Here is a 12,843-nt window from a genome sequence, read left to right as displayed (position 1 = left end):
AATCAAGTGCAACATAGCTAATTAGGTAATGAAGATCTTTTGTTCTTCCTTTCTTTCTTCTGCAACCATTTCCCTTTCATTTTTATCACTTAAAAATGACTCCTCACAAGCATCTCCGACACAATTATTTGTCCATTTATCAGGTAAAACTAAGCTCTCTTTGTAATAATCAACATAACGCGGATTGTAACACCAACCATTTGTAGAGTTACCAAGGCCAACATCTTTAAACTTTCCAACAACATGATCAACTGAAACCAATACTGTACGATTCGCTTTCCATATGATTTCACCATTTTTCCTTATAGAGTCATTGGCCTCACCAATTCATGAGTAACCACAAGCTCATCTAGAGCAGACCTTCCATTATAGTAAGCTGTCAAGAAATAATCATCACGAAGAGGAATATAACGAGACATAATACTGAACTTTTTCACCCCTGAATCTGCTGCACCATACTCTCTCATCGAAGGACTGACTTTATTGGTAGTTTTATGAAGATGTCAATCATCACTTCTTGTGGCAAATATATAATCTGACATTTTTTCTTATCCTCAAATAGGTATCTCTTCTAGTGGTTAAGAAGTGTGTGTATTTTCTTCTTGATTTTATTTGTGAGATGTGACTGTTCAGTGTTCACTTTGAACACACAAAAGCCTTTTGGAAGTCCAATGTGGTACTCTTGGGAAGATACAAAAACACTTCTAGTTCTCTGTTTGAGACTCTTCAGTTCTAAAAAAGAATTGTATAGGCCAAAGAACCATTTCTCCGCACACTTTCTAAATGATCAACATCAGTAACAACAATATGATTTAAAGCTGAAACTGTAGCTACAAAATCAATTTACTTCTATGTTAGTGGCTAAGCTGTTCTTGGATCCAAATAGATAAATAAATATTTACTATAATGGATGAAAGAAAATTATTTAATTTGGCAGCAACTCACGTCATGAACAGCATCTGGGATCAGTTTCATTTGGTTTTCACCTGTAAAATTGAAAAGCAAAATCACTTCCAATGGAAATGGTTTCATATATCATATTCATAACAAAAATTAGCATGAATAGTTCATTGCACCTTTCTATCAATAGCCCAGACAACATCTGTGGTACTGTTAGGGAGAAAATATGTACCTAAAACAATAAAGGTTTGGACTTGCTTTTCCTATTTTTTTTTGAGATAAGGGTAACTTTGTATTCACAAAAGATTCATCATCCAAGAGATGACGAATTGGAAACTTACATCCCATAGTGTGATGAGCACACCTCCATGATGTTAATCAGATTACAAGTTTCCTAAGAAATCAACTAATTCTACCCCATCCCCCACCAAGTCTTGTTTACACCAAAAAAATAGAAGACTATTACAGTTTGCTTTAATCCTCTGAAAATTGATTTTCTGTCCTTCAAAACACCTAGCATTCCTTTCCTTCCATATAGACCACCAGATGCATGCTGGGATGAGCTTCCACCATTCTTCCTTCTTGCCACTACTTCCAACTCCTGGCCAGCTGTTCAGGACCTCCAAAGTAGTCTTTGGCATCACCCAACTAATCCTCAGACTGCACAAAAACGTATTCCACAACCTTGTAGCGGTTTGACAGTGAATGAACAGATGATTATTCCACAATCTTTAGACCATCCCCCACACTGATGCATATGTTGCTCCTGAAGTGTGGCCATAATCTTCTAATGGTCTTCCAAACACTACATCCAAAAGTGCCCATAACCTCTTTAGTTGTCCATTGATTAAATAAACCATATTTGCCTGCAATGAATCTTCTCCATAAGGCTCTGTCTTCAGTACAAAATCTCCATAACCATTTCTGAAGTAGACAGCTGTTCTGTAGACTCAGGTTCTTCAGGCCTAAGCCTCCTTGGATTCTATTGAGTGTGATTGACTCCCACTTTACCAGATTATAGCCTCCCTTTTCCTTGTTACCCTGCCATAGAAAAGTTCTCCGTAGCCTATTAATTTTCTTCTCAATGTTCTTGAGGATTGGAAATAAGCTCATCATGTAGGTGGGCAGTTAAGCACCAATATTTATTTGTTTTGCCTTTCTTTTGTTAAGAGCACTACTTCAGCTGAGCAATCTGAGAAGAATAAACCAAATTTGACATAAAAATTGGAAATTGAAAGAACAAACGAATAGGAAAGAGTAAGAAAGCTCCTCTGTGTTGGAGCAACAATGTTCTGGGTGTAGCAGGCATGAAAGGCATATCAGTGGAATAAAAACTCTGTGGTAGCCGATGACATGAACAACTGAAATAAGCAAAGAAAAATATTGTCAAAAGGAAATACCAATATTGACCTTGGTTGTAACATCAAGTTTCACTTATTATACGTCGTGTACAAGTAGAAAGAATATCAGAATAAGCAGAACAGGCTCACATACCTTAACAGAAGTTTGGAGCCGGTGTAAACCAAAGTTCACTTGGCAGCAGATCATTGCTGAACAAGCGGTTGTGCCAACGTCTAAGAGCTCGTTGATGAAATATCGCTTGTTCAACAATAGTTGTGCTGTCAGGGGAACTATAGTTTAGCTTATGGTAGATCCAATGGTCACTCTTTCAGAATTCTGAAGGGAAGAAGATAAATCAGTTGGTTAATAATTATATATGTAGATTAAGTCTAATGGAGGAAAATGTTGCCAGTAAAATAAGCAGTGATATAAAGAGACAAAATGCTGACGGATATATGAAGTGACCAAGGACGGTTCTCAAAGTCATTCAGTTTACGTGGAGTCAAGGTTGTGATCCGAGAAGAAGTTACTGAACTGTAATGGTTGATAAATAGTACACTATATTTGGCACAACAAAATCCAAGAGGCTCATATTCAAATCATTTTGCACAACAAAATTTACAATTCAAATCCTTTAAAATGGTACATAGTTTGAGCCTAGTTCAATATTCAGAGCAGTTCTTTTATTTTGCCGGTGACCTGGACACTCTAAAAGGTGCAAGGAGTTAAAGAATGAGAACACATACTGGTATGAATTAAACATGAGACTATTCACTCTGTTTGTATTATTGTAGCCCATCATATCACAATTAATTGTATTATATTGTAGATACAACGTTTGGATAAATTGTACCGTTTGTTGTTGTTTAATAATATTTTTCACGTTTTGTTTGATTGTATCGTGTTGTATTGTAACAGGTAAGTTTACTACAATACCCTAAACTATTGTATGCATTAAATTTATCACCAATTTGGAAAAACAACTAAGACATTGTATTTCTGCTAATTTTTTTGCCGACTTCCTTGCTTACACTGTATCAACATTAACTACTCAATAGCACATGCTACATAGAATAGCATCAGCTTCACTTCACAAAAAAAAGAGACATGCAACTCAAAGACAATTATTTTCAAAAAGAATTTGAAAACATTCTTTTCTTTTGGATCAAGCATATCATGTATGGTCCAGAACTTATAACAAAGTAAGTGTTTTCCAACAAGTCATGTTATTAATTGTTAATGGTCCAGGTTCTCTTAGCATCTATACTATTGTTCGCGTGATAAAGTTCATACTAATAAATATAGTGATGAAAATAAGGAAATGCAAAAAACGTTCTCCATAAACTGAGATATAGTTAAAGCAGAATAATAACTTCAAGAATATAGTTATGGACAAAAAAAGTATCTGTATTTCGAAACAAGGGCAGAAACCTGAGCAAATAAAATAGTTAACTATGAAGAAAGAAAAAGAGTGCAAACGTAGGGTATGGGTATTTCAGTGGAGTTAAATAATATAGGCTAAAGGGTAAAATAGAATTATGAAATATTAAGTAAGGACATAATTTGAAAGAGAAATTAGGTAACGACGCGATCACACCATATAAAGTCATTACATAAAAGGGCGCTTTTCACTGTTACGTAATGACAGAATTAGCAATATAATATAATATATTTTAGTTAACAATCAAAATAAACATTGTATATACGATACAACAATACAAACACTATGTAAAACAAACCTTTAGTAATGGACGGCTTGGCTGTATTGCAGTTTTTATTACAAGCATCTGATGTAGAACCTAACATAAAAATATTTGTCAATATATATTAATGATTTTTTGTAGATTTGGCTAAAGTTATGACAACTTTCAGTAACTTACCTTCCTCATAGATAGAATGAAGACTTCCTATGTCAAAAGCGGGAAATGAGGGAAGCTCAGTAACTGCGTAGATCAGGCAATGATCAGAATAGATGTTCAGAATAGTAAGTGAAAAGACATATTCATGCAGAGGAAGAAATAAGCATTTGCACAAAATGGTGAAATAGAGTTTGTGTTTTTTTGAAAAAGGGTAATTGTAAAACGGTGAAATAGTGTGTTCAATCCAGAGTTCAATAAATTTTAGATCTGATATGTTAACCAGTTTTGGAAGTCTAGCAAGAGTTTTTCATATTAAGGATATGCTTTTCATTAGCTATCATAAGTTGGTAGAGTTCACGGCACCTAAAATTTCTATCAGCTTATTTCTTATCAGAGTTGGGGCATTAGCTTGTTTGTCCAGCATCCATGGATATTAAACTTGTTGCTCCCAAACTTTTTGTTGCTGCAAGTGTTCTACCCCAGTGTTATCAAAGGCAAAAAGCGCAAAAAAGCTCTAAGGTCCGTTGGGACTTTAAGCGCAGAGCACAAATAAAGTGTGAGCTTCAATGAAAAAAGGCGCAAAGGGAGAAAAGAATACAAATATATATGTTTAGTCCAAGACTAATAACTATAAACATGAATGACTAACATATGACCAAAGAAATTGAAAAAAATCATGATAAAGTGAAATATTAATTGTTTAGTGTCACTTCTTCAGAAGAGGCTCATTGGCAAGGAAAAGTTTGCCTTAAAACCTTGATGACGACACTGAAGCGCACATAAAGCGAGGCAAAGCGCTCAACACGTTTTGAGCCTCACTTCAGGGCTTAAGCGCGCCTTTGACTACACTGTTCTACCCTCTTTACTACTGTTGGACCTGTTTCCCCTAACAATTTATCAAATTAGTATTATTATACGGAAAATTTTGGATAAAGAAAATCTAAAGCAATAAAGATAACTTTAAACAGACAAGATTTTTTATCAAAAAAACTTCAAAAGTCATGCCACATATTTAGAAAGAAGATCAAGGAGAGAAATGCGTAGTTATCCATGCAATCAAGCCTAAGCTTGATCAAGACTTTAGCCAAACAATTGATCTGCAAGTTCAACTCTTTCCTCTACTTCACCTTTTAACCCCGAAGTCGGTAGAAACAAACTAAACTATTGGGAAAATGAAAGTCAACCAAACTATCAGCAGAGAAACCAAGTACCAAGTTAAAATACAAATTTAAACCCTTAAATGCAAATAGATAATAAATAATGGTTTATTCTATGGAACCTGATAACATGATATGGAAACACCATCACGATGGACTATTCTTAATAAATGGGGTGTACAATAGGAGGCTGACTGAAGTAACAGAGAGGTCAACAGGACTGGAAGTTTGTATGGAAAAATGTGGCACCAATCAAGTTGAAATGCTTCACCTGGCTAGTAGTCAGAAGAGCAATATCTTGTCGGACTCATGACGCACTACAGAAAAGGGAAATCTGCATTGCTTCAAGATGCTCATCATGTAAGGAGGCTTTAGAGACAAACAACCACCTTTTCCTACATTATAAGAGTTACAGCACAAGGGTGGGCATCATTCATCAATTTGGCTAAAGCCCGCTAAGGTGAACTGGTCTATGTCAGAGCATACTGCTAATCTTTTAAGTTGTTGGATTAGGATGGGAGGTAGCAAGTGCCAGAAGATTTGGTGGAAAACAATACCTGCCTGTATTTGGTGGAACATTTGGAAGGAGAGAAATGAGAGGATTTTTGAAGGCAAAGAGAGCTCCGTATAGAAGATCAAGTGGAAAGTCATAACTTCTTTATGTTCTTGGTGTAAAGAACAATGTATAGAAGAGGAAGTTCAGTTACTTGACTTCATGGGATTACTGCAATTAGTTTCTATAAAGTATAATTTTTTGGAGGTGGCCAACATTAGGGCATGCTCAGGAATAAAAAGTTACTGGTTCAAAAGAATGCAAACAAAACCAGTTCACAGGCATGGTGATGAAGAAACCAACTGCAAAAGAAGAGTGAGGAGGCTGGAGATGTTCTAGAGTACAAAGAAGCTTCAGAAACTTTGGCAACGGAAGATACAATAGGAAACAAAAAAATGCAGTGTAAAAACCTGGAAGAGAAAACGGAGGAACCTAGCAAGATCCAGATGTTGCATTTTAAAGCAAATAGCCAGGTAGGCATGTTGACAAAACAGAGGCCTGAAGCAGGAAACAGTTGCTTCTCATATGAGAGAAATGTACAATTTACTTACTAATGTTTTGTCTAATGGCCGAGTGCCCCATGATGTTTTCTGGGCTCCTCCTTCAAGGCCTCCTCCATCTTATTTATCGACTTACTTGAATTATACTTATTAGTTACCCTTTTTCAGAAATTTCTAGTTCTCTTTGAGTGTACAAGGATGGCCGGTTATTCACCTAGACTTACTGAATTAGGAATTCCACCAAGTTCTTGAACACATGCTGATATGAAATTAATGCACTGTATTTGTCTTTTAAAAGAATGAAAGATCTCTATATCTTTACCTTCTCGTTTTTCATCTTATCTTAGAATCTAAAGATCGACGAAATACCTTTCACTTTTTTTAAATCCCTCTCTTCTTAGTTGCTCATCTTTCTGGGAATCTAATGGTCGTAGACTACCTACTTGTGGCTATGTTGAAGAATTATTTACCCCTAGCAGTAGCAAGGAACCTTGATCCAAGGGTCTTTTGAAAACAGCCTCTCTAACTTCACGAGGTAGTGGTAAGGTCTGTGTACACGCTATCCTCCCCAGACCCCACTTTGTGAGATTTCACTGGATATGTTGTTGGTGATGACCTAAAAGCCATTGGACCCTATACCTCACGGACCAAAGACAGAGGTGTATTGTATTGGACTGAAGTATGACCACTGTATACCTGTGTGACTGTGTCATTGACAAATATAAGCCAGTCAAGTACACATCATCTTGTAGCAAATTTCGTGCAGAACGAGCAAAATAAAAGTAATGCTAAAGGAGGAAATACCAGACAAAGAAACCCAAACAGTTTCCTTTCTAGAAGCAAATATACTTCTGCAAAGACTGGTTGCATAAAATTTCTAGCTAGTACATCAAAAGAAACCCTAGCGCAACTGCATGTTAATGGCAACTGAAATTGGAATTTCAGCTACGACGAAGACTTAAACTCCTATCAGCAAGATGTAGAAGAGAAGAGGAAGATGAAGGAACCAGAGAGGATAAGCCCATCACAACTTGTTGTAAGATCAACAAAATAGAAAGAAAGGCATGTGATCATGACAACTAAATTCAGTTCATAAGTGGTCTTTAGAATTACTACCGAAAAAATTGGCTAGAAACAGTAATCAGTTAGTCTGCAAACCACAATCCAAGACTATTCTACCATTCTTAATCCAAAAGTTTAGCACCCAAGAGCAAATGTGCACTTCAATTTATGTAGTGACAGGCAATTGTTGGATCTGTGATTACGGTTTATTAGACTGTGTGAGTTATGCCTATATCCCTAAAATAACCGTTATGTTGCGGTGAAGGAAGAAGGATCACAAGGCATTTGAAGATAACCTGAAAGACTGTTCCAGCATATACTGTTTGGTTGTTTTGGAGTAATAACAGCTATGCTACGGGTGCTACCCAAGGGGGAAACACAACAGATATCCTCTAACAAATCCAATTTCAGTAAATAGACGATGTAAAAGTTTTCTAGTATACTAAAAAAACCAAGGTGCCAAGATAAACACACAAACCTTGAAGTATCATGCACCAAACATTAGATAGATATATAAACACACAAACCTTAGAAGTATCATGCACCAAACATTAGATAGATAAACACACAACCCTTAGAAGTATCATGCACCAAACATCTATCAAGAAAGTAATTAAGACAAGTATTTACAGTCTGTCTTTAGAACAAAGAGTTTCAGTACCCTAGAGTATTAAATATGCCATACACTTCTGGCTCATGGAAACTTTGACCTTCCAATACATCAAAAGAGGTCTTCATTGTGAGACTGAACCCTGCAAAATAATGTAATGTTTGCATGAAATTGAGAAGACTTTTAAGAGAAAATAAGTTGGCATATGCCTAAGGGATCAACACCTAAACTTCAGTGAACTAACTTCAATCAAAAACTTACTGAGCTAAAGGACTTCAAGTGCAACATAGCTAATTAATTGGATGAAGGATCTTTGACTTGCTTGATCTTCCTTCCTTTCTTCCGCAACCATTTCCCTTTCATTTTTGACACGTAAAGCAATCCACTCATGTGCAAAAGAGGTGCAATCCGCATTCTATATTTAGATTTTTCCCTTGAGATCCTTCTTTTCCTATCTTTGGGCTCTCGCTTCCATAAATTGGATGACTCCTCACAAGCATCTCCAACACAATTATTTGTCCATCTATCAGGTAAAACAAGGCTCTCTTTGTAATAATTAACATAACGTGGATTGTAACACCAATCATTTGATGAGTTACCAATGTCAGCATCTTTAAACCTTTCACCTGTATGATCAACTGAAACCAATAATCTTCGGTTACCTTCCCATAAGATTTCACCATTTTTCCTTATAGCCATTGGCTTCAGAAATTCATTAGCAATCTCAAGCTCAGTTCGAGCAGCGCTTCCAGAATAAGGTGTCCAGAAAATGTCATCACGAAGAGGAATATGTTGTGCAAACTGATTATTTTGGATGCTGAACTGTTTCACCCATGAGTCTGGTGCACCATACTCTTTCATCATCCAAATATCAATAGGTTCACATTTGTCATAGTTATTATCAACCAAACAAAGAGATTCCTCTGACACAAAAAGGAACATTTCATCATAGTGTGATCGTGACTCATTGATTAAACTACTCGGCAATATCATCTCTAAGAATGTCTCATCATGCATGTTGAATAAAACAATCACATTCACAAATGATAATACATCCCATTTGGAAGCAATCCAATGAGAAGCTCCATTCACATACGCCTGTGATGTAGTGGCAAGGAATAGGTAAGACAGAGAGACATGGCTAATGTCTTCCCAAACACCAGTACTTAACTTATAAAGATCAACATGAGGTGGCAACGGATGAGACGAAGTGTCTACTACTCTTACCACCTTGTAGTCATTGGTAACATGATCAAAACCAAACCCCAACGCATAAGCATATGTATCACATTTCTCACATGTATAAATTTGTTCTGGGAGTTCTACAGGCTTTCTGATAGATGGGTTCCAAAAGTAGAAATGATTCAAGTAATTCAATTGGTCGGCAGCAGCAAGGCACACAATCCCATTACAACTACCCACAATAGTTACGACACCGTTACTGCACTTAAATGAAAAATCTAAGTGGTTATTTTGATCCAATTTCTCATTATAACGGAATAAAGCATAAATATCTATTTCTGTGTTTCCAGAGTAATTTTGAATCAGGATGTGATCATCTTGTTTCTGATTGAGATGCGTAGAGATAAAATTAGGGCTAGTGAGAGTACCATGACTTGCAAACACTTCTGCATCGAAGGATTGATTTGATTGGTAACCTTGTGAAGATCTTAATCATCAAGTCTTTTGGCACATAATCCGACATTTCTCTCCCGCGGCGAATCTGTTCAACTGAATTGAATTTCTCTGTTCTTCGAGAGCTAAAAAAAACTAACTCCACTCTTCTACACCTTCATGGTTGAACCCACCCTAAAATCTGCTGCTAATTTATTTGTGCAGCTTCATATCTCGATTATCTATTTCTAGTTTAACACAAAACTTTTTTGAAGTACAATGTGGTACTTTCGGGAACAAAAAAGGTTAAAACTGATAGAGAAATATCCTTTATTGATCTATTGGCCCCAAAATATTTTTGACATCAATCTTTGTATCCTTTTATTACCTTTATTAGATTCACCGCACTTGCAAAGCACGTTATGTCTATTCTTGATATCCACGTAACCGTGAAATAACGTGACACCGACACTTTATATAATTTGTAAGTTGCTAAGCTCGAATCAACATTTGGGTCTCGGATATATGTAAAGAAATACAAGTACCTTTCAATAGTACCAAGTCACTTGTATCCTAATTTTTAATAGTTTAAGTCTACATGAAAGTAGCATGTTCTACGGTATTTACATGGTGATGATCATCTCATCTCTTATTCAACCGAACCTATGAATACAGCCAATGAACTTTCCATTAGCTAATCATGCAGTGCATACTTACTTTGTGGGCACTTAGACACCTTGAATTTTTAATTTTTTGAATTTTTGGAAAGAAACTAACAAGAAGTGATAATTAGGTGTAAACGTATTAAATTAAGTATTCCATTCCCACTTAATCATTGTAACGGAACAAAGCATAAATATCAATTTCTGTGTTTCCAGAGTAATTTTGAATCAGAATGTGATCATATTGTTTCGATTAAGATGCGTAGAGATAAAATTAGGGCTAGTAAGAAGAGAATACCATGACTTGCTAACACTTGTGCATCGAAGGATTGATTTGATTGGTAATCTTGTGAAGATCTTAATCATCAATTATTTTGGCATATAATCCGACATTTCTCTCCGGCGGCGAATCTGTTCAACTGAATTGAATTTCTCTGTTCTTCGATAGCTAAACAAACTCCACTCTTCTACACCTTCCTGGTTGAACCCTAAATCTGCTGCTAATTTATTTGTGCAGCTTCATATCTCCATTATATTTCCAGCTTAACACTAACTTTTTGGAGTACAATGTGGTACTTCCGGGAACAAAAAAGGTTAAAAACTTACTAGAAAAATACCCTTTATTGATCTATTGGCCCAAAATATTCTTAATGTCAATCTTTGTAGCTTTTTAATTACCTTTATTAGATTCGTGCGTTATATTTGTATGTCTGTTGTTGTACGTGTGTATATTTATTATTGCACGTGTATGTCTATTTTGAGATTTATATAACCGTGAAATATTATCCAAATGTCTTTTACAAAATTCTTTATTATTGTCATCGAGAACTTGCACTAACACTTGAATCAACATTTAGATCTCGGATATATGCAAAGAAATACAAATTACCTTTCATTAATACCATTTCACTAGTATCCTAATTTATAATAATTAAGTCTACATGAAAGTAGCATGCTCTTCGGTATGTGCATGGTGATAATCATCTAGTCTCTTATTCAATCGAACCTATAAATACAATCAATAAATTTTTTATTAGTTAATCATCCCGCATACTTATATTTGTGGGTGATTACACTCCTTAAATTTTTCATTTTTTCAAAAAGGCTAACTGCCAGAAGAGACTACGAAACGGTAATTAGGTGTGAGCGTATTAAATTAAGTATTCAAATTTCATCCACAAAAATGAGAATGTGGTAACAATTTATGTACATACAAGGAAACATGGAATATTGAAGCGTATATGGAGTGTGTCATTTAAGTTTGACTTTTTATTTTTAATTTAAAAACTATTTTTTTAAATTAATCCAAACGGGCTCTTACACTTAATAATTGAATTTATATATAAGATACTCAAAAAAAAATAAAACATCAAACAACAATATTACATAATATTACAACCACGAGGATTCTCATCACTAAATGCATCACCAACACGACTACCAAATGTGTTTGAATTGCCCCTGTAAAGACTATAGGCACGGCCATAGTTATCGTAGCCGTGTTTGCGATAGTTATAGGCGGAAACCGGTGGTTCTCCGGCGTAATAAGTGGCCGGACCACTGCAGCCTTGTTGTTGATAATAATGATCAGTGACATAACTAGGGTTATTTCTCATCTCAGGATTATGAGGAAATTGCCATATTTCAGCTCTTTTACCAGTTCTTCTAACTGTTTTGAGTATTTTCTTTTGATCAGCCCATCCTGTTACTGTCACTTTTTGCATAGCCATATCTATTTCTACATTATCAACACCTGAATTTGACATCAAAAAGTATGTGGAGAATATAATTAACGAATAAATGTGTGCTCTAACCGCTTAAACTATTTCAACATGGTATCAGAGCAGACAGAAGTTTTGAGATCGAATCTATTGTCTATAGTGCATATAAGTATATTACCTTTAACTTTCTCGAGAGATTTTCTGACCTTGCTCTCACATCCGGCACAATCCATATGTACTCTCATCTCTGTCATCTGTACTCAACCAAAACATAGTACTTATTAAGGCATATAAAATTGGTTCAAAATCTTTCGTTACGATTGAATTATATATAGATTATAGAGAAAAATTAAAGATAGAGGAGATAGTGATTACCGTTGTCATCTTCAAGCTCTTGATGAACTTTAGATATGTTCTTGTTTTGTTTCTTTAGTTACAAAAATATAAAGCTTCTCCAACATGCAACATTTAGTATCCAAAACTTTGGCTTTTAAAGACTTGATACACGCTTATAAATTAATTATATTTCATTCCTTCCTCCTTTTTTTTAAAGGCGAAGTCAGAATTTTAATCTGGTGTATTCTGAATTTTATAACAACGATTCAAGTGTCAATAATTGAGTTCTAAAGTTAATATTTATACACATTTAGTTATATTATTTGAACAAAAGTTACTGAGTTCGACTGAATCTGTATCCAAACTTCTAGCTCCGCGTCTACTCCTTCTCCGTTTCCCGCGTTCTCTCCTACTTAAGAAAATAATATATGTCACCGACTTGTCTCTTCTTTGCTATTGCAACAAGAGAGGGTGCAAATGGGAATATGATTAATGCTTGAGCTGTCACTTAACATGTAACGTAGGATT

At 35.4% G+C, this 12,843-nt stretch overlaps 2 protein-coding genes across 6 annotated transcripts; both read right to left on the bottom strand.

Moving 5' to 3' along the window:
- Nucleotides 1-7,198: 7,198 nt before the first annotated feature.
- On the bottom strand, nucleotides 7,199-10,804 carry LOC125817390 (F-box/kelch-repeat protein At3g06240-like). 5 transcript variants are annotated; one of them, XM_049496921.1, is made up of 4 exons: nucleotides 10,732-10,787; nucleotides 9,593-9,772; nucleotides 8,244-9,423; nucleotides 7,199-8,124 (listed from the first exon to the last, which is right to left on the bottom strand). In XM_049496921.1, the coding sequence occupies exons 2-3, from the start codon at nucleotides 9,685-9,687 to the stop codon at nucleotides 8,277-8,279; spliced, it is 1,242 nt and encodes a 413-aa protein (XP_049352878.1). In that variant the 5' UTR covers nucleotides 9,688-9,772; nucleotides 10,732-10,787; the 3' UTR covers nucleotides 7,199-8,124; nucleotides 8,244-8,276. The 5 variants fall into 5 exon arrangements, with proteins under 5 accessions (XP_049352878.1, XP_049352877.1, XP_049352879.1 ...); XM_049496920.1 differs by lacking the exon at nucleotides 7,199-8,124 and having other exon boundaries at nucleotides 8,189-9,423; nucleotides 10,732-10,786; XM_049496922.1 differs by lacking the exon at nucleotides 7,199-8,124 and having other exon boundaries at nucleotides 8,189-9,396; nucleotides 10,732-10,785.
- An 836-nt stretch (nucleotides 10,805-11,640) lies between these two features.
- Nucleotides 11,641-12,416, bottom strand: LOC125817506 (heavy metal-associated isoprenylated plant protein 28). Its single transcript, XM_049497049.1, has 3 exons — nucleotides 12,355-12,416; nucleotides 12,158-12,233; nucleotides 11,641-12,011 (listed from the first exon to the last, which is right to left on the bottom strand). The coding sequence occupies exons 1-3, from the start codon at nucleotides 12,361-12,363 to the stop codon at nucleotides 11,641-11,643; spliced, it is 456 nt and encodes a 151-aa protein (XP_049353006.1). The 5' UTR covers nucleotides 12,364-12,416.
- Between the last annotated feature and the right edge of the window lie 427 nt (nucleotides 12,417-12,843).

The sequence above is a fragment of the Solanum verrucosum genome, unplaced genomic scaffold (assembly GCF_900185275.1).
Source record: "Solanum verrucosum unplaced genomic scaffold, falcon-dt-bn FXZP01000280.1, whole genome shotgun sequence".
NCBI classification, from domain to species: domain Eukaryota; kingdom Viridiplantae; phylum Streptophyta; class Magnoliopsida; order Solanales; family Solanaceae; genus Solanum; species Solanum verrucosum.
The sequence above is the reverse complement of the archived record's forward strand: the minus strand, read 5'-3'. Positions and strand labels throughout refer to the sequence as shown.